The 23,883-nt window shown below is 37.9% G+C and overlaps 1 protein-coding gene across 2 annotated transcripts; it reads right to left on the reverse strand.

Moving 5' to 3' along the window:
* Positions 1 to 17,651: 17,651 nt before the first annotated feature.
* On the reverse strand, positions 17,652 to 23,645 carry LOC136233060 (GDSL esterase/lipase At5g45960). Of its 2 annotated transcripts, XM_066022602.1 has the most exons (6): positions 23,325 to 23,645; positions 23,115 to 23,245; positions 22,796 to 23,029; positions 20,700 to 20,970; positions 18,997 to 19,093; positions 17,652 to 17,847 (listed from the first exon to the last, which is right to left on the reverse strand). In XM_066022602.1, the coding sequence occupies exons 1-6, from the start codon at positions 23,602 to 23,604 to the stop codon at positions 17,823 to 17,825; spliced, it is 1,038 nt and encodes a 345-aa protein (XP_065878674.1). In that variant the 5' UTR covers positions 23,605 to 23,645; the 3' UTR covers positions 17,652 to 17,822. The 2 variants fall into 2 exon arrangements, with proteins under 2 accessions (XP_065878674.1, XP_065878673.1); XM_066022601.1 differs by lacking the exon at positions 17,652 to 17,847 and having other exon boundaries at positions 18,762 to 19,093.
* Positions 23,646 to 23,883: the final 238 nt, after the last annotated feature.

The following is a 23,883-nucleotide window of genomic DNA, read 5'->3' on the forward strand; positions in this document are numbered from 1 at the left end:
TGAAAAGAAACGATTTTAATTACAAGGTTCGCTTAATCCGTCGTTGGAACGAATTAAGGTTTTAAAACGTGATGTTTAAGAAGATCGTTTGAAACGATAGAAAAAGCCTTTTATTTACTCTTTAGGAATATCTAGAAAAACTTTTAGTTTAAATAAGCAAATTAAACTCTCTTTTTGTGGTTTTGTTTTCCCTTTTTTCACTCAATTAACCTCTAATCACAACAATTAAGAAATTTAGTCTAAATCAACCCAAATATATTTATAGAATATGTACATATAGAAAACCTAAAAGGAAAATAAATATACATATTTATACATATATACAAGAATGGTGAAAATAGTAATAATATATGGTAAGAAACAAAATAATAGTACATATATACAAATGAAAATAGAGATAATACTAATTAAAAAACACTTTGATTTTGATTTGAGAAACAATGTAAAAATAGAGAATAAAATCCATAAATAAGAAAGTTAAATTCATCCCAAAATAGTTTTACATAATAAATATATAGAAAATAACCCCCACCCTAAATAAGGGCTAATATAACTTAAATAAACCAAAAACTATATATATGTACAAGTATGTTACTTTACAAAACTAAATTGATGTAAATTAAGTTTACAATATAAAGTAGATAGATGAATAATATGTAATTAAGATAATGTTTTAAAAAATAGTAAATATATGGGCCATTTTTTTTGTTCAAAAAAAAAAAAAACTCACATTCTAAATAACATAACGTATGTTCTAAAAAACATAACATATGTTCTAAAGTTTATAGTTTGTGTTCCAAAAATTAAGTATAATTTTCTAAAAAAAGCAGTAGATATCTGGATCGTTTTTTCACTTGTTCTATAATATAATTTATAACTCATGTTCGAAAAAACATAACACGTGTTCTAAAAAACATAACGTATGTTCTAAAAAATATGTCGTACATTCTAACTTCATAGTTCGTGTTTTAAAAGTTAAAATATATGTTATAACGTATGTTTTAAAAAATATATAGTTTGTGTTCTAAAAATTAAGTATAATGTTCTAAAAAATCAGTAGATATCTGGATCGTTTTTTCATTTGTTCTATAATATAATTTATAACTCATGTTCGAAAAAACATAACACATGTTCTAAAAAACATAACGTATGTTCTAAAAAATATGTCGTACGTTCTAAACTTCATAGTTCGTGTTTTAAAAGTTAAAATATATGTTCTAACGTATGTTTAAAAAAATATATTTTCTTATATAACATAAATTACAAAAATATAAAGGAATTAAATAAATAAGAAATTGGAGCATGTTTTTGGATTTTTTTCTATTAATAATTCATTATTATGGACATTTTCTTTCTATTAATAATTCATTATTATGCAAATTTCTTTTTTTTTTCTATTAATAATTTATTATTATGCAAATTTAATCAATATTAATAAGTGCATGCATCAAATATTAAACAATAGAAGCTAGAAGGGCATTGGTATATTAAGCAGTGCTCAACATAATACACAAGAAAAGCAAATGGCTCAGTGGTAAAGAGTGTGGAGTATAAGTGAGGAGGCCAGGGTTTGAATCCCAGCAGCAACATTAGTGTTTTTTAATTAATTTTTACACTCAAAACTACGTAGTTTTGAGTGGTTCTCACCTAAGAAAGGGTTCTCACAAGAGCCCTCTCCTATACACATATATATACAAGGACCAAAAGTCTAAAAGTTGAGAAAGAGGGATCAAAACAGCATTTTTTACATTTCAGCAGCTTTACCGACGGAAAATCCGTCGGTAAACAGCCTTTAGTGACAGAAAACGGAAAATTACAGAACTGCTCCAACAGTTTCCAGATGTCAAACACTTTAAATTAGATCTATTCTATCGTTTTGGATCTCCGAACTACCCAAATAGGATCATAGTCTATAACGGAGAATCCTAAAACGATGTTTTATTTTAAAACGTTATTTCGAAATATTTTCAAAACTTATAATTACAACGTTTTTTAATCCCGAACTACCTTTGAATCGGATCATGGTTCGTATTGGGATATTGAAACGAGGTTTTTTATTTCAAAACCAAAACGAACGTTTATTTAATACGAGACGAAAATTAAATAAATACGAAAAATTAAATAAAACGTGATAAATAAATAAATAAAATTATAACATGAAAATAAATAAATAAAGGAAATAAATTAAATAAAATAAAACGAGTGTAGTCCTCGGATAATACCTCAAGATCGGTATCTGACAGTCGAAGTCGGTTGATTCCGCGAATCGTGATTTTCCAGTGTTTTTCGGGTTTTTTAGTAAAAATTTAATTTTTAGGAAATTCGGACTTTTTGAGAAAAAAATATTTTTCTCAAAAAAATTCACTTTCTCTCTCTAAAAATGTCTAGAGTGAGAAAGCTCTCCAAAATCCCTCCTCCCTCAAATGCATGGGGATCCGTGCCTTTTATAGGCACGGATCCCAAAAAAATTTGGACATAGCCCGACGAGAGTCGGGCTACGCTCAAAATGTTTTGGGCCTACGCCCAAAATCAGTTGGGCGAACGCCCAACATATGTTGGGCGCGCGCCCAACTTACGTTGGGCGTCCGCCCAACGATGTTGGGCGTTCGCCCCACGTCGTTAGACACTCGCCCAATGGCTGTCGGGCGTGCGCTCCCAGCGGCCGTCGGGCGTGCGCCCCGCGCTGTCGGGCGCGCGTCCAACAGTCGTCGGGCGCGCGCCGACTGTCGCTAGGCGCTCGCACCACGTCGCTGAGCACTCGCGAGCCGTCCACTCGACGACCGCAACTCTTACTGATCTCTCATTTTTTATTATATATTTTTTGCTTTAAAAACTCCCGGAACCAACCGCTTCAACCGTCTTGTTATAGGTTTTCGTCACAGGTCCTCGACTCAATGTCTACAGCACGCCCCGCGTACCTTATAGCACGCTCCGCGTACTTGAGCGTCTGATCCGGAGAAGAGTTCAACAGCCAAGGCAAGCCCCGTGTAGAATTGGGCACGCCCCGCGTAGAGTGAGTACTGATCCAGAGAGGAGCTTAGCAGCCAAGGCACGCCCCGCGTATAATGAGTACTGATCCGGAGAAGAGCTCAACAGCCAACATACGCCCCGCGTAGAATTAGGCACGCCCCGCGTGCCTTCAGTTTAAGGAACTTGCTCCTTACTCCAGCTTTCACCTTATTTACAATCCTGGCACTCCTTATTTACACCTTTGCCACTCCCTTATTACAACCCTACCACTCCATATTTACCATCCATGTCACCCCTTTATATTTAACCTCTTTTACCCTTATCTTATTATTTTTAAGTAGTTATATTCTTTACCCTTTATTGTAATTTGGCAATTAGGTTTTAGATGATATAAATTCATCTATTTGTCATTGTAATGTTTAACTTTTTATCAATCAAATATTAATCTTCTTCAAGAAGCTTGTTAAGGTTTTCACCTTCAACAATAAGGGATCTTTGATTTCCTACGGATTTAGTCTGAAAAACCCGGGATTCACTCCTTCTAGTTTAGCTAGAGAAGAAATATCTTTGTAAGTTTACGATTAAAACTTTCAGATAAAACCGATCTGCATTAGTATATAACACTTGCTTTGAAATATGCACATTGAGACGATATATATCTCCGACAATTGTATATCACTAGTGCTATCGAGTGTATGCCGGTCGCACGAACTATTTGCAAGTATGAATGAGATTGATCCATTACATGCAAGTGGGAGATATTGGAATTATTCTGGTTTGGGTAAATATATGGCTCGCTCGTAGATTCAATGGGCCAAACCCAAAATAGAGATAAGGAGGCTAGAGTTTTCTCCAGCCACTCTTTATAAGCAGATAGTGAGTTGTATAACCCTGATATAGGGAAATATAGAAAAGACGGCGATCTCTCTCCCCCTAACTACTCCTAGACCTGACAATTATCGTGTTTCGTGTCAAAATCGTGTTATCTCATATTTATGTTCCATATGGTTTTATATGTTATAAATGCTAGAAAAATGATTTTCGTGTCAATCATGTCGTGTCAATCGGGTTGGCTCTGTAATCGTGTTTTCGTGTTAGAAATTGCTACCTCTAACTACTCCCCCTCTCCACATACACTCTCTCACAAACAACTATAATCGCTCTTAGTTCATGGATCTGTTGTTTCCTCTCCCGATTAACCTTGGCATAGTTGAAGTATGAACGGTAATACAAAGGTCATGGTGATCCGTTCTTGTTGGAAAGATTGAATAAAATTATATATTAATTTATATACCAACAAACACATCCTTTCATGAATAGTTGTGTCCGTCGTGAACAGTCGTGTTCATACGTGAACAGTCGTGTCTGTCCGTGTATAGTCGTGTTCATTCGTGAAAAGGCATATCCTTTCGAGTTCTATTTACATAGAATGGATTGTCAAATTCACAGTGAGTTGAAAGCTGTTGTTGAAGTTTTTGAAAAAACTCTTTGTCTATTTACAATGTTCTTGTTTTCCTACTCCGGTGATAACTAGGCTACACACGGTTTGAGTTCGCTTGCGTAATCTGTTGTATCCTGGGAGATGATTGTCAATAGCGACGACATCGTCTTAAGAAAACTGCTAATACATGCCTCAGATTTGTCTAACTCCTTCTCTTTTAATTTTCTGGTGTTATTGTTCATATGTTTTTCTGTGTTCGTTTTGTTTTTTGGTTAATCACATCTAACATTTATAAGACATACGTAATCGTTTGTCTAACATTTTTAAGACAGAATTACGTTTGTCTAACATTCTTAAGACAAATTATTTTTTCTTAAGACAGAATAGTTTTTGTTTTGGTGATTTCCAAAAGACATATACAAAAGTATTGTTTGGAACGAATTTTGAAGTGTTGATAGAAATACGAAGTTCATACGATCAAAAGCTAAGTATTATTATTATTATTCTTACAATTAACAATGTTTTGTTAATATTAACCATATAACTTATTGAAGTTATTACTAAGTGGTTGATAATTATTGTTTCTTTTATGCTTATAAATGGTGCTGGTTTTGGTTTGTGTGATCCGTGAAGTTCATGGTGTTATAGGTGATTTTGATAAAACAGATTATAGTATCTAGCTCGGTTGATATTTATCATGTTGAAATGTGATTATATTATTTTATGTTGTGGATGTTGGTATGTTTTTCTTTAATTGCTTCTAGAATAAGCATTAATAACTTTTCTTGGATAAAGAGAAAAACAAAATTCATGAAACATCCATCTGATATGGAAAATGTACTGAAGTGATATTTATATGTTTTATACATATATATATGTTCAGAGCTAAGTAATATTTATTTTCCAGAGTATTTATTTATATGTATTCATATATATAAAATAGTTAATGCGTACATGCGTGTTTTTTTTTTGTCCTAAATTTCAATTAGGTACCTGCGATATTCACCTATGATAACTTGCTGGATCCGATTTGATGATCTCCGCCGTAGTTACCTGCAAAACAGAACCGGAGACAGGATCTCCGAGAAAACTCTCCGACGATCAAGTCAGTTTTTGTAGGAGGGTTGGTAAATTGACAATAGTATTGTGGGAAAAATGTGAATGTACCTTTCCCCCTTTGGCCTTAGGGCTTTTTATAAGTGTTCTTAAGTAACCGCCGAGGGCGGTTACCCCTTCCAGGCCATGTTCCGAGGGCGGTTACTCATTTTTAGGTCATGCCCCCTCTCGTGGCTTTCGTGGCAACAAACGTGGTATCGTTTGTCCTGAGTGGGAGTTTTAATGCTCCATTTAGGAATTTGAGGCGGTTACTCACTTCACCCGCTTCTTCTATTCGGGTCCCATCCCATCTTAGACCATGGATCTAAGTATGGGCTGGGCCCGTGTAATGAATTCGGCCCGGTTTGGCTTCGCGGGTCATCACATGCCTCCCCCTTAGTTTGGCCAGAGCCCTTTAGGGTCTTTTTTTATAGGAGACTCTTCGTTTTTGTCTGGATTTTCAAAATTCAAAAATTGTGACTTTCCCTTTCCCGTCGTTTCTTTTCCGGCATCCACCTTTTGCGTCGTTTCTCTTCCGGCATCAACCTTTTTGCGTCCGTTCTTCTCTGTGTCGTCTTTCATATGTAAGTGTTCCTTTCCAGAATTTGTACCTCGCTCGATTCTTTACTTCTGTTCATTTTCCTTCATCAATATGTCGAACCCTGACCTCGACTTCGCACCATTTGACGAAAATTACGTCCGCGAGGTCTCCCATGAGGTCGAGGAGATGGTTGATGAAGCTTCAACCAGCTCTCCTGGGTCTGATTCTCATCCCGCCGACTTCCTCCACCTGGCGAATACAACCGATGAGGGCCTAGGTTTTGACCCTAAAAAGTTGATTCCGCCACCTGTCCCAACCCCCCGTTTATTACCGAAGAAGGACAGGTCGGGAAGTCTAGTTTGTCAAGAGACAATTGACGATTTGCGGGAGCAGTATCCTTGGCTCCAAGGCCTCGAAACCCTTATTCCCGGGGAGGATAAAGGACCGGGCGACTACCCAAAGGGGTATTTCACCATTTTCGTCGCCCAGATCATCTGCGGCTTCACGTATCCGCTGGCGGATGAGGTTGCCTCCATCCTTGGCGGTTACGGAATCGCACCCGGTCAGTTGCATCCCAATGGATGGGCCGATTTAACTCTGGACAAATTTCTGGCGGATTGTCTGGAGGTTCCCTTCTCGCTCAAAATTTTCTCCAAGCTTCATCATTTCAAAAGTTCGGCGGGGTATTTTACTTTCATCCGTCAGAGCGGTTACTATGGTTTTGACGAGAAGCTGAACAAAATCCGCGAGTGGGACCGATCTTATTTCTTCATCAAGTTTCACGAAGGGAATCCGAACTTCCTTCGCCGTTGGGGCCGACCAAATGTAAAGAGTTTGAACTTCGGTTACCCCAGCGAGGAAGAATCCGCTGTGATCAAGTTTTTGAAGGGTACTCCTCCCTTTGCATGGACATATGATCAGGCTTTCCACATGCTAAGGAGCCGAGTGGCGATTGCCTATCGCGAGGGGGATCACGTTGTCTATATCCCTTATCGCGTTTTTGTACAAGGTACTTTTTATTTCCAAGTTGATGATTTCTTTTAACCCTTTGCAGGGGTGATCCTTTATCTCAACTCGCTGCAGATCGGGAGGCTAAAGCCCTAGCGAGAAGGAAGAGGCGAATGGAGGGAAACACTTCAGTCGCAGGGGCGAATTCTCCTGGAGGGGCGATTACTTCTATCGAGGCGGCTTCTCCCGCAAGGGCCTCCGTTTCACAAGGTCCAGCTTCTGCTTCCGAGGACTTTCCCTTAACTAGGAAGCGAAAGAATACTGCGGATACAGAGTCTTCTCGTCCCAGAAAGAAAAACGCTTCTGTGTCCCTCACTGTTGGCGGTACACCTGTATCCGCCTCGTCCAAAGGAAAAAGCAGTACACCAATCCACGAGGTATATTGATCTATTCCCCTTTTTTATGTTGTTAATTTTTCCTTATGAGTTATCTGTTGTTCTCCTGATCTTTCTCCTTATGCATTCGCAACCAATTCCCGATATCAGCGGGTGGTGGACTAGGACCTTTGGCATGGCTGTGAGCTTCTCGTGTAGGGACATTGTTTCTTCCATATGCAATGTCCTTGGGCGACTCCCCTCTGCTTCCCGCGTGCGAGAGCAAGTGCCGCTTCCTACTGCTATGGAGGGGATTGAGAAGCGGGCCATAGAGGTATATTGTTACTTGTGATATTCTCTTTCAAGGATCTTGCATTTGTAGTAACCGCACATTTCTATCCGCTCTTATTATCTGCGAATCATCTTTTATGCAGATTATTAACTTCGCGGAGGGTGCTCTCCTAAGGGACGCTGAACGCGCTAAAGAGTTGGAGAACCTTGGTACTGAATTGGCGACTCAGAAGTCGCTTTATGATGATGTCCAAGGGAAGGTAAAGGCTCTTGAAGGCGCTTGTCAGAAGGTTATGAGCGAGAAGGAGGAAGCTCTCAGATCCCTCCAGGCTAAGTCTGACGAGCTGCAAAAGGTCCTTGATGATCTAAATTCATCCAAGGAGGCTCTAGAGATGCAAAAGAAGAAAGCTGAGGAGATTCTAGCCGAAGATGGTGCTCGCATCTATTGGTATGGGGAGCGAATTCATGCTGCTTATGAGCATGGGCATCCAGATCGAGTACTTAGCCGCCCTAAGGTTCCCATCCCCAAAAAGGATCTAACTGAGAAGTGGGACAAGCTGGAAGCCGAGGATGCTGATATGGATGAGGTACTCTTCTTAGATTGGCAGAGTTTTCAGAACCCTCCAATTAGCTGCGAGATCCCTACTCAGAACGCGGAAAAAGAGGCACCACAAGACCTTTCTCAGCCTGAGCAAGAGGTACCGCCCTCTGAAGCGGTTACTGATTCGAGGGTTGAGGATTCGCTTGAAGCAGATCCGCCCACTGGAGGAGATGAGGGAGCCGCTGAAGGCGAGGATGGCCATAGGGGTGAAGGAGAGGAAGCTGTAGCATAGTTTGATTTATATCTGGACTGTTGTATGTAACAAACTGCCCGTATATATATATTTTCTTTTGCTTGCCGCTTTACCTATACGTGCGATTGTTGCTTTATTCTTTATTGCCCTTTGTTTTCATACGTGACCCTTGCCCTTTTGCCGACTCCATATTTGTATTTCCTCGTAGTTTAGTTTCGTTTCTGCTAGGGTGGCCAGACCCTTTTTGCAATTTTTTGAGTACTCGTTAATTCGCTTAATTTTATGCCTTATCTTATAAGGTTTTGCGAGTGATGCGTAATCATGCATCCGCCTTTCTTGAAGAGGCAACACATTTATGTGTTTTTAAGTTCAACCATAAGGTTTTTGCGAGTGATGCGTAATCATGCATCCGCCTTTCTTAATAGGCAACACATTTATGTGTTTTTAAGTTTAACCATAAGGTTTTTGCGAGTGATGCGTAATCATGCATCCGCCTTTCTTAATAGGCAACACATTTATGTGTTTTTAAGTTTAACCATAAGGTTTTTGCGCGATTTACCCGCCTTTTGTTTGTAGATAACACACTGAAGTGGTTGTCCTAAAAAGGATCCGCACTCAAACGCCGTATGCAACAATTGAATATCTTTATTGATAAAAGAAAAGACTTTTTGTTACATTGGTATATGAAATGTGCGGGATCAAAGCCTCATTAAAACCTTTTATCAGAAAACCCAGTGGGAAAAAACTCATAAAAGGAAAAAGAGTACTCGTCATTTCCATGAACTACCCGACCCGTTTATATAGGCGCAGATTTTCTAGATTCCAGGTGCGCGGGAGCTTTTTTCCGCTCATTTCTTCTATTTCAAAAGTTGATGGTCCTAGCTTCTTGGATACTCTGTATGGTCCGATCCAGTTGACGCCTAATTTGCCTTTGCCATCTCTGGATTGTATTTTGTCCGCTTTTTTCAAGACCAAGTCGTTCTCGTTGATTATCACTTTTCGCACCCTTCTGTCATGATATTTCTTGATTCTATTGCGGTACACTTCCATTCGCATGTAAGCTTTTTCTCTTCGTTCTTCAACAGAATCCAATGCATCTCTAATGTTGATAGGATTTTGTGTGTCGCAATAATAAATTATTCGATCTGTATGCGACTTGATTTCAACAGGTAGGACTGCTTCGGCTCCATAAACCAGCGAGAAAGGTGTTTCGCCAGTTGCTGCTTTTACAGAAGTTCTGTATGCCCATAACATATGGGGTATCTCATCCGCCCAACCTGTTTTTTTATCACCTAGCCGCTTCTTGATACCTTGAATCATGGCCCTGTTGGTAACCTCTGTCATACCATTCGATTGGGGATGGTTTACGGAAGAAAAATGATTCTTGATCCCCATGCTTTCGCAGTATGCTTTGAACTTGACACAGTTGAACTGGGTGCCGTTGTCAGTTATAAGCTTTTGCGGGATTCCAAATCACATGATAATGTTCTCTCGTAAGAACTCGATCATTCGTTCAGGTGTTTGAGCGGTTACTGCCTCCGCTTCTACCCATTTGCTGAAGTGGTCAACTGCGACTACCAAGTACTTCCTTTTCTTTGTCGTTTCTGGGAATGGACCCACTATATCGATTCCCCATGTTGCGAATGGCCATGCCGTCATTATAGAGATTTGTTCGGCTCTGGGAACGTGCTTTTCATTCGCATGGATTTGACAGCTGTGACATTCCGCTACCATCTTCTGGGAATCCTCCATCACCTTTGGCCAATAGTATCCCATTAACTTGACCTTTCTTGCCAACGCCGCGGATGCTTCATGTGCGCCGCACATTCCTTCATGGAGTTCTCGCAGTACGTAGTCTCCTTCATTGCGGCTAACACATTTCAACCATGGACATGTATATGATTTTCGATACAAAGTTCCATCTCGAATTGAGTATCTCGCTGATTGTCCAATTAGCTTTCTAGCTAGGCTTTTGTCATCTGGAAAATCTCCCTGCTCCAGATATTGGCGGATAGGTATCCGCCAATCTTCATCATCTTCCAGCTCTTCAATGACCATAATCTGATCGACTTCAAATGCCGGTGCGGATCTTATCTCCAAATTGCATGCTTTTTGATTCCATGGTTCTCTACTCGCCGCTGCTTTTGCCAGTTCATCAGCCTTTGTGTTTTGGCCTCTTGGAACATGCACCATTTCCCAGACGACTCCCTTGTGTGTTAACTCCTGCGTCAATCTGCCGACTATCTGATGGTATTTGACCAGATCTTCTTGTTTCACCAGATAGTTTTTTATGATCTGATTTATCATGAGTTTAGAATCGCTGTAGATCACCACTCTTTCTGGCGTAAGTTCATTAAGCAGCTTCAATCCGCATATCATTGCTTCATACTCTGCGGCATTATTGGTAGTTTTGAAAGTTAACTTTGCCGCATAGTACAGGCGAATAACCTCCTGGCCTTTGATGACGACTCCCAGTCCAGCCCCATCTGTGGATAATGCCCCATCTGTGGATAATGCCCCATCTGTGAATATGCTCCACTCTTCTTTTTGTGCCTTTGGATGTTCATCTTCATCCCACGTGAATTCATTCACGAAATCGGCAAGTACTTGACCTTTTAGTGCTGGTCTTCCTTCGTAGCGAATATCGAATTCCCCTAGGCGAATTGACCATTCCATTAATCGGCCGGATGCGTCAGGTTTCTGCAGTACCTTCCGCATTGGAATTCCGGTTCTCACAATGATAGTATGCGCCTGAAAGTATGGTTTTAGCCTAGCCGCCGTGGTTATCACCGCGAGAGCCATTTTGTCCAACTTCGAATACCAAAGTTCTGCATCCTTAAAGACCTTGCTCACATAGTACACTGGATATTGTTGGCCCTCTTCTTCTCGCACCATTACAGTGCATATCGCCATACTGGTGACGGATACGTAAAGAAATAAATCTTCTCCGTCCTCCGGCTTGCTCATTAAGGGCGGATAGCATAGCAGTCGCTTTATACCCTCAAATGCCTCTTGACAATCCGGCGTCCATTCAAAGGACTTAGATTTTTTGATGGCATTGTAGAAAGGTAGACATCTTCTAGACGAGCATGATATGAATCGCCCTAATGCCACCAACCGCCCATTTAGTCTTTGTACTTCTCTTACGTTCCTCGGAGTTTTCATCTCCATTACTGCTTTAACCTTCTCAGGATTCGCCTCAACTCCCTTGCCACTAACAATGAAACCCAGGAATTTTCCTGCCCTTACTCCGAACGTGCATTTTTCTGGGTTCAACTTGAGGCCATATTTGATTAGCACTTCCAGGATTTCTTTGATATCCTGCAGGTGGTCTCGCATCTTCTTGCTTTTGATGATCATGTCATCTACGTAGATTGAGAAGTTCTCGCCTGACTTGTCTGAAAATATCTTGTTCATCATCCTCTGGTATGTTGCTCCTGCGTTTTTCAATCCGAAGGGCATCACCTTGAAGCAATAAGTCGCCTGATGAGTTATGAATGATGTTTTGATTTCATCCGCCTTCTCCATGGGTATCTGGTGGTAACTGGATTTCACGTCGGTGAACGATAAAGCTTCAAATCCTGCAGTTCCATCTACCAATATATCAATGTTAGGTAGCAGATACATATCCTTCGGACAAGCTTTATTCAGATCCTTGAAGTCGACACACATTCTGTACGTTCCATTTGGCTTTTTGACTAGCACCACATTGGCTAGCCACTCCGGATAGGTGAGTTCTCGAATTGCATCTGATTTTAGCAAATCCGCCACAGCTTTTTCAATCGCCTTCTGCCGCTCTGGAGCGTGTCCTCTCTTTTGCTGTCGCACTGGGGTTGCACCTTTGTCCACATTCAAATGATGGGTTGCTATATCTGGACTTATTCCTTTCAGCACTTCATTCGGAGCGGCGAATGCCGATTCGCATTGGATCAACACCTCGGTAATGGCTTTCTTCGTTTCCTCGGGGAGTCCTGCCGCTATTCGTACATTCTTGTCATTTGAGATGGTGAATAGTTCTGTTTCTCCTAATGCTTCTGCCGGCAACTTCTCATCAACTTTATCCTCTTCACCTGGCTTTGGTTCAAGTGACAATGTATAGGCTTGTTGAGATACAAGTTGATCACCTTCAACTATGACTCGCCCTTGGTGTGTTGGCAAATGTAACATCAAGTGCTTCATTGAGATGAGCGATTCCGTTTCTGATAGGAATGGACGCCCCAGAATTATGTTGTAGGCCAACGGGAGATCAACAATTGCGAATTCTAGATCACCTCGCCATTTTAGATTCTTATCGCCCATTTCTGCTTCTAACACCACTTGTCCACTTGTTTGAGACGATTGACCTCCAAAACCAGTTACATCCATGAATGTATGTTCCACTCGCTCGTCATTAATTCCCAACTTGTTGAATGCAGTCCGAGTAATAACATTATAAGAACTGCCAGTATCAATAAGGACCCGCTTCACGTCCCATCCTTCTACAGCCATCGTAATCACCAAAGCATCCGCATGCGGCTCCGTGATTCGCGCAAATGAGTAATTGAGGGCATCCCCCCTATGCGTGTTGCTTTTTCGCTGTTCACGGCGAGCCCTTTTTGTTGGCGGCTCATAGATCCCGCCAGCTATCATGTTTATCACCCCTTTCTTCTTTTTCTTTTCGGGCCTTGCTTCTCCCTCATGCGGGAGCGTTGTTTTCTCATCAATCGTTTATTTTCTTACGAATTGGCCTAGCTTGCCCCTCTCAATCAGCTTTTCTATTTCCTTCTTCAGTTCATAGCAATCGTTCGTGTCATGGCCGTTCAATCTGTGGAACCTGCAATATTTGTTAGGATATCGCCCCAAACTAGTTCGGCCTTTCGCCTCGGGGAACCGCACATCCTTCTTCAGGGGGTTCTTTTCGATCCAAAGTAACACCTCCTGGCGAGTCGTATTCAATGGTGTTTGATATCCTCCCCCTTGAAAGGAGCGATCGCCTCTGCGAACAAAATTACCCTTGGACTGGGTCTGGCGTCGATTGTCCGAAGTGGATCTAGCAGCATCTCTCTCTCTCCGGGTTTGAGCTCTATGTTCTCTGTTGACATCGTCCACTTCCATGAATTCCTTTGCTATCTTCATGAGTTCGGCCACTGTGCGCGGCTTGTTGCGGATGATTTCCTCCCGCATGCTCCAATCCGTGGTTCCATCCGCCATGAAGTTGCGGATGCTCACGATATCCGGGTTCTGCAACCGCACCAGAATATCGTTGAATGCAACAACAAATTCCCTTAGGGAATTATAGTTCCTCTGTTTGATCTCCTTCAGCTGCCTATCCATCACATCTGCCGCTTTACAGCCCACGAACTTGGCACAGAAATCACGACTGTATTGATTCCAGTTGTGAATAGATTCAGCAGGTAAAGACCGAAACCAATCAGATGCCGCTCCGCCCAAAGTGGTCGAGAATAATCTGCAAATTATACTTTCACTCGCTCCCGCAACATCCATTAATTCTCTGTAGTTCCTGACATGAGCCTCAGGATCAGAATTAGGATCCCCATAGTATTTAGGTATCGCCGGGGCCTTTATCATGTGATCTGGTATAAATTCTCGCAACGACGGAGCAAAAGGCGAATCACTCTGCACCTCTGCTCTCGCCCTAGGCGTGTACCCCATTCGCTCCATCATGTTCCGTAGTTGATCTTCCAACTCAAGATTGGGTATTCGCCGAACCTCTTCCATCCGCTGCTGGTGAACTCTAGGTGGCATCCACCCGCCAATTGATGTTGAGATTTGTTCTCGCCGTGGTTCTAGCCGTCGTCCGGTTATAGGATCAAAGTTCCAGGTGTGCTCCTGCCCAAACGTATTCACCCCAGACGCCATTAATTCTGAATGCCCGTTAACCAAGGGTTCCGTGTGTTGTAGTGGAAGGATTCCTGGCATTCCCGATGTCGGTTGGGATGTTTGCCAGGTCGGATGGATCGTCATACTAGGATCGTGGTACGAGTAGTTGCTTGGATGGCTGCGTGGGTTCATGCGACTACTCTGACCTATCTGGGTTAGCTCTCGAGATGGCTGCGGAAGCGCAGATATGGCGGTAGTAGTCGATGGTTGTGTGGAGACAACAACAGGTTGTTGAGGAGCAGCCGCCACGGCGGTATTATGATCGGCCATTGCGGTTAACAAACTAATCATTCGATCCCCCACCTCTTGGCTCATATTTGAAGCCAAGACTTGTCCTGCCATTTGTACGAAATCGCTATTGGACATCTCCATTTCATTTTGCACTTGAACCTCCAATAAGGGACTTAATTGTCCCGAAGGGCTTGACGAGCTAGGCACCACAGGCTGCGTACTTGCAGGTTGCGAATTCGCAATCCGTGGACCCTTTGAGTTCATACTAGTGGATCTGGTTGTAACGCTGGTCGTTCGTGATGGTTCTGACATGTTCTTTGTGTACCTTTAACCAAATGTTGGTAAAAAAGGTCCACGATCACCGCACCAATGATAACTTGCTGGATCCGATTTGATGATCTCCGCCGTAGTTACCTGCAAAACAGAACCGGAGACAGGATCTCCGGGAAAACTCTCCGACGATCAAGTCAGTTTTTCTAGGAGGGTTGGTAAATTGACAATAGTATTGTGGGAAAAATATGAATGTACTTTTCCCCCTTTGGCCTTAGGGCTTTTTATAAGTGTTCTTAAGTAACCGCCGAGGGCGGTTACCCCTTCCAGGCCATGTTCCGAGGGCGGTTACTCCTTTTTAGGTCATGCCCCCTCTCGTGGCTTTCGTGGCAACAAACGTGGTATCGTTTGTCCTGAGTGGGAGTTTTAATGCTCCATTTAGGAATTCGGGGCGGTTACTCACTTCACCCGCTTCTTCTATTCGGGTCCCATCCCATCTTAGATCATGGATCTAAGTATGGGCTGGGCCCGTGTAATGAATTCGGCCCGGTTTGGCTTCGCGGGTCATCAACCTATGACTCTATTTCGATGATAGCCTTTACACACGAAGCTTAAGGAAAACCTTGGAGTGGAAATTATACTGAGGCAAAGTGAACAACATACAAAAAAAAAATATATAATATAGTTTATATTTTTTTGTTAATTATTTGTTTCTGTTTGTTTAAACAGATTAATTGTCCTTTGACATATGTTGGTACATACGTTAATTAAAGATGGATCCGATTCTAAGAACACGGTTACTTCAAAGGCTTTAAGCCTACTTGTACCAGTGGCAACGTGTAAGCCACAATGAAAGTCTAGAAAAATTCATCAGTATGAATTTAAAGACTTAGTGATAAAAGAAAATATGTTTTCTTTAGAAATGATGATGATATGCGAAAATTCCATATTTGATATTCTCGCGCATAAGAGTTGATTTACATTAGAAATGTGAAATGTCATAAATTGACAAATCTGAGCAGTGATGTTATCTAGCCGAGTTAGACGCTGGTAGATGAACATTAGTTGGCTAGATTTAATTTATGAAAGTCACTAAAAATGTAGAAGTCAAATCGCCTTAAAATAAGTACGTCTCAATAATGGAATGGAAGAAAAATATCATATCAATTGGTGAATATGCGGTATAAAAAGCTTCCGAATGATGAACTCGGGTAGAAAAGCTTCCGTGTGATAACACCATTAGTCAATTGATCTCAACGAGTGTATTCCTTGTTGATTTTGTAGAATCAAAGGATAACACAGCAGATCCGCTAACCTAGAGGTTAAACCGAGATCAAATTGAAAAATCATCGAAAGGAATGAGACTAAAGCCCATAGAGAAGAGGAGTTATGTGAAGGAAAACTCTACCTAGTTGACTAGAGATCCCAAGATCTAGGTTCAAAGGGACAACCTAATTGCATAAACCTTGCGCGTTCACTGTGGGGGTTAAACCCTCGTCCATTCCTAGATGTAAACAGTGACACCAACGGGAAAAGGTTAAGCTATATGCTTTTAATGATACATTGTGCGTCAGTATTCTGAGCAAATAAATCACCTATGTCAGAGTGAAGTGGGTCGCTTCGATGGAGACTAGTGTGGGGCCTAGTTCTCTTAAACTTTCGCAGAACCAGGCGATGTTCATGACCATAACGAACATAACCATGAGAACCATACCGTGTTATGTTGGTATCTGTGTGGGGTATATCATCGTTTACACAAACGGCAGAATAGTTCAAAGACATCGCGTCTACTAGTCAGCCAGTAAAGTAAATATACTTTCACAAGGGAAGGTTCAAGGCACATTAGCTACCCATCCTATGCAGATATCTCCTGTAGAAAGTTATCACCATTTCGTAATCGTCTCGTTTTTAATTTTATTCATGTGGGGGATTGTTGGAAAAATTGAATAAAATTATATATTAATTTATATACCAACAAACACATCCTTTCATGAATAGTTGTGTCCGTCGTGAACAGTCGTGTTCATACGTGAACAGTCGTGTCTGTCCGTGTACAGTCGTGTTCGTTCGTGAAAAGACATATCCTTTCGAGTTCTATTTACATAGAATGGATTGTCAAATTCACAGTGAGTTGAAAGCTGTTGTTGAAGTTTTTGAAAAAACTCTTTGTCTATTTACAGTGTTCTTGTTTTCCTACTCCGGTGATAACTAGGCTACACACGGTTTGAGTTCGCTTGCGTAATCTGTTGTATCCTGGGAGAGGATTGTCAATAGCGACGACATCGTCTTAAGGAAACTGCTAATACAGACCTCATATTTGTCTAACTCCTTCTCTTTTAATTTTCTGGTTTTATTGTTCATATGTTTTTCTGTGTTCGTTTTGTTTTTTGGTTAATCACATCTAACATTTATGAGACATGCGTAATTGTTTGTCTAACATTCTTAAGATAGAATTACGTTTGTCTAACAGTTCTTCCGCTACAAATTACATTAGAGGTTATTCGCGCTACAAGAGGTAATTCGATAACCCGTATAAAATATGTGATACTTATCCTTCAATTTCGTTTTCTTCAAATTCACTCAAAGTTTTGATCTTTATTTAATTTTTCTAGATGCAGTAAAAAATTAATTAAATTTGATATTTTTTCATTTAATTTATCAAAATAAATAAATAAATTGAAGTTAAGGGTCCGTTTGTTTTACCTACTGTTTGCTTTTACTATTTGTTGGTTGCTGGTACGGTTTACTGTTGAAAAAAACTGGTTTCCCAAAAATTGTAAAACTCTACTTTTTAGGTGTAAAAGGCAAACATGAAGTCAATAACCAAACATCTAAAACTCTCCATTTTGAAGTAAAAAGACAAACAAAAGCATGAAAAAAAGCAACCAAACGCCCCTAAGTATTGATAACTTGTGAAAAAGTCCTTGATCAGAACACTTCCCTGTGAGGCGCCATTGGGATCGGCCGGGGACACTCCGATGCCTAAGTCAGTAATATTCTTGAGAGAATAAACTGTAATCACAAAAATAGGGTTAGAAGAATGTGTGTACCTTTATTGTCATGTTACAGGGGTATTTATATAGGTGTGAGTGATAACTGTAATAACTTCCTTTTAATGCCTTTTTAATGAAGTTTAATGCTCTTTTAATGCAGCTTAACTCTGACCTTTAACCTCCGAGTTGTTATTGCTTTTAAGGTATCATTAATGTTCATTAATGATGATGACCCCGCCATATAACAACTATTTGTCTTTATCATGGCGGATCGTCTTACGGGACGGACCCCGTATCCTTCTATCGTGGCGGATCATCTTATGTAACGGATCTTGGACCTAGGATGGTCAAAGACGTGTCACCGTATGCGTATCCCTCATCTAGCTGTACGCCATGTATACTAAACTGGCGGATCTTTTTGTCTTTTCTCCCTTTTGATCTTTTTTTTCAGGAAATATTCCCAGCGAGGTCTTCATGATATCATTGCGGATGTTATCAAGTATATAATCTCTAAAATAGTGTAACTTCTCCTTCTAAAGTACATGTGAAAATATTAACTGCACACGTTATTTTATTTTATTTTTTATTTTGTCCGCTTTCTCGATCTGAAATTCGCCAGACATCTTTTAGACGAATCTTCTTCCAATTAAAGCTTTTTAGGTACAATAAAACTCAAATCCTCTTTTTAATTGTTGCAATTGTGCTCATTTTGCCATCAGATTGAAACTTAATGTAAATTTAAGACAACAAAATCAAATCATTAATTTATGCTTCACTCCGACAACAACAATATAGTAGAAATCGTAATTACTCTACTTTTGCTTCACTTTGACAATGCAGTAGAAAGCCAAAATAGTAATAATAAGAAATATAAATATAAATCAGCAAAAGAAAAAGAAAAAGAAAACCTATGGTATAATAAAAGAAAGTTAGTGATAGAAATTATTGGACATTTGTGTAATTTCATTACACAAAAATTCAATATATATATGCAATGGAAATATACTAGTATACATATAGTCCTGCATTATATATATAAAAAATTAAATTTAAAAATTAAATTAGTAATTAAGGATCACTGATTAAATTATCAAGCGTAGGAAGTACTTTCTGAAAAACATTGTAGTAAGTCTGCTGAGATGGATGAATTGAATCCCAGAAAACATACTTTGATGGATCTGGGCACAGGAATGATTTCGGATTGCACAGTATTCCTGTTTCTAATAAACCCGTTCCGCAACATCCACTATTCCCATCGTCGAACGCTTCAATAAAATACTTTCAAGTCAATCATGTTGTGTGCAATGAATTATCTTTATAAATCGTATTATCACGTCAGAAATTAACATCTTAGAAATAAATATCAAAATAAATAATAAATTTTTTTATAAACATTTTGAGAATTTTATATTCCATTAATTATAATTATACAAATTAAATCTTTATTTAGTGAGGAATTTTTTTTTTAAGTTGTGCGCAATGTATTTATATTAATCAAGAACTTGTCAATTACCAAAATAAAATAAAAAGTTCAATGTGTGAAATAATAATTAATAAGGACTGTATATTTTAAATTGAAAGATTAAAAATTTATGCAAAGAAAGCTAAGGTTTCAAGATGTTAATTCCTTTTTCTTTAGGCAAAAACACATATAACCCATGAATTAAGGGTAAATTACATCCATGGTCCCTAAACTTAACATTTATTCATTTATTTTCATTATAACTTCGGAATAGTTTTCTAGCCCTTTTTCTTTGATACTATTCAACACCAGGGCCGGCCCTGGTCCTAGGCCGGGAGTGCGACGGTCTAGGGTCCAGGGCTATAGGACGCCCAAAAAAAAATCTATAAATACATATTGAGTCATTTTTTTATATACATATATTAATGACTTAATGCATATATATATATATATATACCTAAACTTGGCAAGTTTTGTCTAATGGCACCCTGAATTTTTAAAATAACCTATCACACACCTATAGTTGGCTCATTCGGACTTCCTACACATAAAATTGTGGATCTTTTGTTTTTGACGGATGAGGTGGCATACCGAACGAACTCACATGTTTTTCTTTTTTTCTATAACACGCATTCGTTAAAGACGAAAGATCAACGATTTTGTGTGTAGGAGGTCCGAATGGGCCAACTGTAGGTGTGTAATATGTTTTTAAAGCCAACTATAAGTGTGCGATAGGTTTTTAAAACCAACTATAGGTATGTGATAGGTTATTTTAAAAGTTCAGGGTGTCTATAAGCAAAACGTACCAAGTTCAATGGTGTAAATATGCATTAAGCCTATATTAATACTTTTTAAGTTTTAAATGTTCTAAATAATTGACATTTTAGACTTTGATTTTTGAGGAAATTACATAGAAAAACATATCTTGGAAAGAATTTATAGTTATGACAAATTTTATTTTGAATTTTATCAATTAGGAAGTTATCAATAATTAATTAATTTGATGGAGATTACCCTAGTTAAAATTTTAAAACAAAAACGTGATTACCTATGACATTTTCAAAATAAAAATAGCAAATATGATATAATACATATAAACATTAACAATTTAACTAACAACAAAATATTATTTTCAATTTGACTTTTGTGTAATTTACCCTTGATTTTTTGAACATAGATTAAGTTAATTTAAAAAAATTATAAAACATCTTTTTGGTTTTAAATAAATAAAAATATATTTGACGGACGTAATAATATGTACCATAGGATTATTAATTTATTAGAATATATTTTAAATTTTTACATAATTGTTTTTTTTATTAAACGGACCTTTATGTGGGCTTAAAAATTGTGAGGATTACTTAACGCAAAATGAATTAAGTGATTATTAGAGATAATTAAAAGCTTACCAGCGCTTGCAGGTCCTTGGATCATGTCGATCAACGGTCCATAAGCATCGTTAAGTGCAATCTTAAAACCTTGTTTGGCTAAGCGGAGATTCATTTTATTGAGTTCATATTCAAGCATAGAATTGAATTCTCTTGCAACAGAGGAATAGTGATCAAGACAACCTCGTTCTAATATTGGATCTTTTGAGAATAAGGTTATCACAATTGGCAAACAACCCATTGGAGGTAAAGTTGCGAATAACATTTTTCTTGCTCCTTCATCAAACAACTCCTGCATTTAATAACAATATCATTTAATTCAAACTAAATTTAGCTCGATCCAAAAATCGTGCGTTATCTTAGAGTATACTTATTTTTTAATAAATGCATTATCCTAGATCTGGATTACTTATTAATTAATCTGGATAAAAATGCATATTTTTTTTTTGTGAGTTGTGACTATTTTAAGTAATGCGAATATGTTTAGTTCATTAACGAGCCTGAATTTGAGCTCAATCGTGAGCTTGTTAACGAGCTCGTTCACGATCTTTACGCGTGAGCAGCTCGTTAATTCACTTCATAAATTTCGACCGCAAACAATTCATTAATTATATTGATTTGAAATTTCCTTAACATAAAACTATATAGTTTTGAAATCTATAAAACTAAATTTTACACAAAACTACGTTTATTTTATATTTTCTCATTTATAAAAATATTATTATTGAAAAAATAATCGAACCAAACTTGCTTACGAGTCGAACTTGGTTATGAGCTTCTTTATGAACATATAATCGAGAAGCTTTCGAGCCGAACTTCATCGTACTTAAACTTGATTCGTTTATAAATTGAGTTGAATACGATCGAGTTTTTATCGAGCCGAACATCAAATCATTTACTGCCCTAATTTTAAAAATGGCAGACGAAATTAATGGTGTAGGCCAAAAATTTATCTAATGAAGGAAAACTGAAATTAGTTGAGTTGTCTATACGAAAGGAAAAAAAAAAAGAAATTAGTTGAGTTGGATAATTATCGTTCTTAATTGGTTGACATAAAAAGATTATCTAATTAATGTCCATACCCACACTGAGATTTGGAAGACTTCCAGCTGGCAGAACGTCACATCTTTATCAATTTGCTTTTTCAATTTAATAAATACAACCAGTAATCTCTTTAAAATATATCTGCACACAAATCTTTTAAGACCCATTTTTATAAGTTTTTTTTTAATTGATTTCATTTTTTTCTAATGAATAACGATTTGTTAAAAGATCAAAGACTTAATAAACCAAAAAATAAAAGATCAGAAGTTTGATGGTGTTTTTTTTGCCTTATATTATTAATTAAACAGTCACAGATATTAAGTTACTGACAGTAAATTTAGTAGTTGTGAGGGTAAATTACAATAACTTTTAAAATTCAAAGATGTAATAAAAAAGCTTAGAACTTCATGACAGGTTTTTTTCTTAATACATAACCATTAATTTGTTCAAAATATTTGATTCATCTCATTAAATTTAAGGTTTTAGGATAATTTTTAATTTGTTAAAATATTTCAATAGCCTATCAATTTATTTAAAATATAATCAATTAACCATTCATGGTAAAAAAAAACAACTTGTATAAAAAATATATGTTTTAAGCATCTTGAAAAAATCAAATAAATTGACATAAATGACAAGTCAAACTTGAATTGACATGTAAAAAATGATCAGTTTTTTTTTTATTATTTTTTTTTTTGTGAAATCTAATATCTCCAAACTATTAAAACATTGCGGCAAGCGAACAATATTCCTACTTGCATAATTCACAGAGTAAAAAGAAAAATTAACTCGTTACTGTCTTTTACCTATCAATTCGTTCCAATTTCCAAAACACGTGCAACATACATTCTGCATACTCTTTGCATTGATTAATTACATTTTAAACAGCAATTAAAGATTTCAAAGAACCGATCAAGATTCTGGACAAATCAGAATGAAGGCGTGCATGAGGGCACGTTATACCATGAGAAGGCAATTAAATAGGGTTCATTTTCAGAATTAATTACTAGTACTACAAGATAAGATAATGTAAGTTTTCAGACATTGAGATAAGATAATCCAAATTTACTAACCTGTAAGAATTGGAGAGAATTGTGCAAGATGAATCGCTCATAAGCCGGAAGAGAAAAGGTCTTTCTTCGAATAGGCAGTGTAAAATAATTAACTACAAAATCATTAGTTCCTGCACTTATTATATATAATGCTCTTCTTATATGATTCTCCATTCTCTCTTTCCCTATTGCCTTCTCTATCTTTTTCTTGTATTCTCTGAAATACTCCACTTGTTTTGATATCTCTATCACATTCTGTAATCAACATTAATTAATTAATATTAATCAATTAATTACGCTACTAATCATATAATTAAGAGATATATTATGAGAGACGAACACTAATTTTCGGAGTAAGTGGATCAAAACCAGTTCCAGCAGAAGCAAAACAAACTCCACTCATAAGCTCTTCAATACTAAGACTAGGATCTAAATATGGAGGCACAAATTCTTTAACTCCAACATAAGAAGCTGCAAACATAATTACTATTAATTAATCAAAATTAATTAATTAACGACGGAAGAATTAATTAATTAATTAATTAATTACCTACAAAATCCGTGGCTAAACGGCCATTAGTGAACCTTCCGGTGGGTTGTTGATCGGGGAAATCAATACCATAAGGAGGGAAATTGCCCTTAAAAATGGTTGGGACAAAGTTGTTGTTACCTGAATCAACTGTGGAGTCTCCGAAAACTAGAACTGCTGTAACTGAATGGTTTAGATTAGATTTAAACATAGTATCATATGACAGAGGTCGACTTTCACTTACTGTAATAAGAAGAAAATGAAGGAGAAAAAAATAAATAAATTTGTGAGTAGTTTCCATGGTAGCTCAAGTAGGTAGCTCAAGTACTACTGGAAAATGAATTTGTGCAATAAAGTTAGGATTCCCATTTTATAGCCAAATATGTTGTGCCACTTACCTTATTATTTAATATGGTTAAAAGTATTATGGGCCTCATCATTCTCATATTGTTGGATCATTACAACTTTTATTATTTATATTTTTTTTCATGATAAGAAAAATTAATTTTGAAAATAAAACTCGGTTAATAGAGCCTAATTCGTTTTTTTTTTTTTTTAAATATGTATCATGTGTCTATAC

The sequence above is a fragment of the Euphorbia lathyris genome, chromosome 6, assembly GCF_963576675.1.
Source record: "Euphorbia lathyris chromosome 6, ddEupLath1.1, whole genome shotgun sequence".
Lineage (NCBI taxonomy): Eukaryota > Viridiplantae > Streptophyta > Magnoliopsida > Malpighiales > Euphorbiaceae > Euphorbia > Euphorbia lathyris.

Excerpts from the sequence above, each read along its gene's own strand:
- LOC136233060 (XM_066022601.1), bottom strand. The coding sequence starts at position 23,604 with ATGGAAACTACTCACAAATTTATTTATTTTTTTCTCCTTCATTTTCTT. Across the intron at positions 23,246-23,324 it reads TTTAGCCACGGATTTTGTAG|CTTCTTATGTTGGAGTTAAA; the intron begins GTAATTAATTAA and ends TTATGTTTGCAG. Across the intron at positions 23,030-23,114 it reads CACTTACTCCGAAAATTAGT|AATGTGATAGAGATATCAAA; the intron begins GTTCGTCTCTCA and ends TGTTGATTACAG.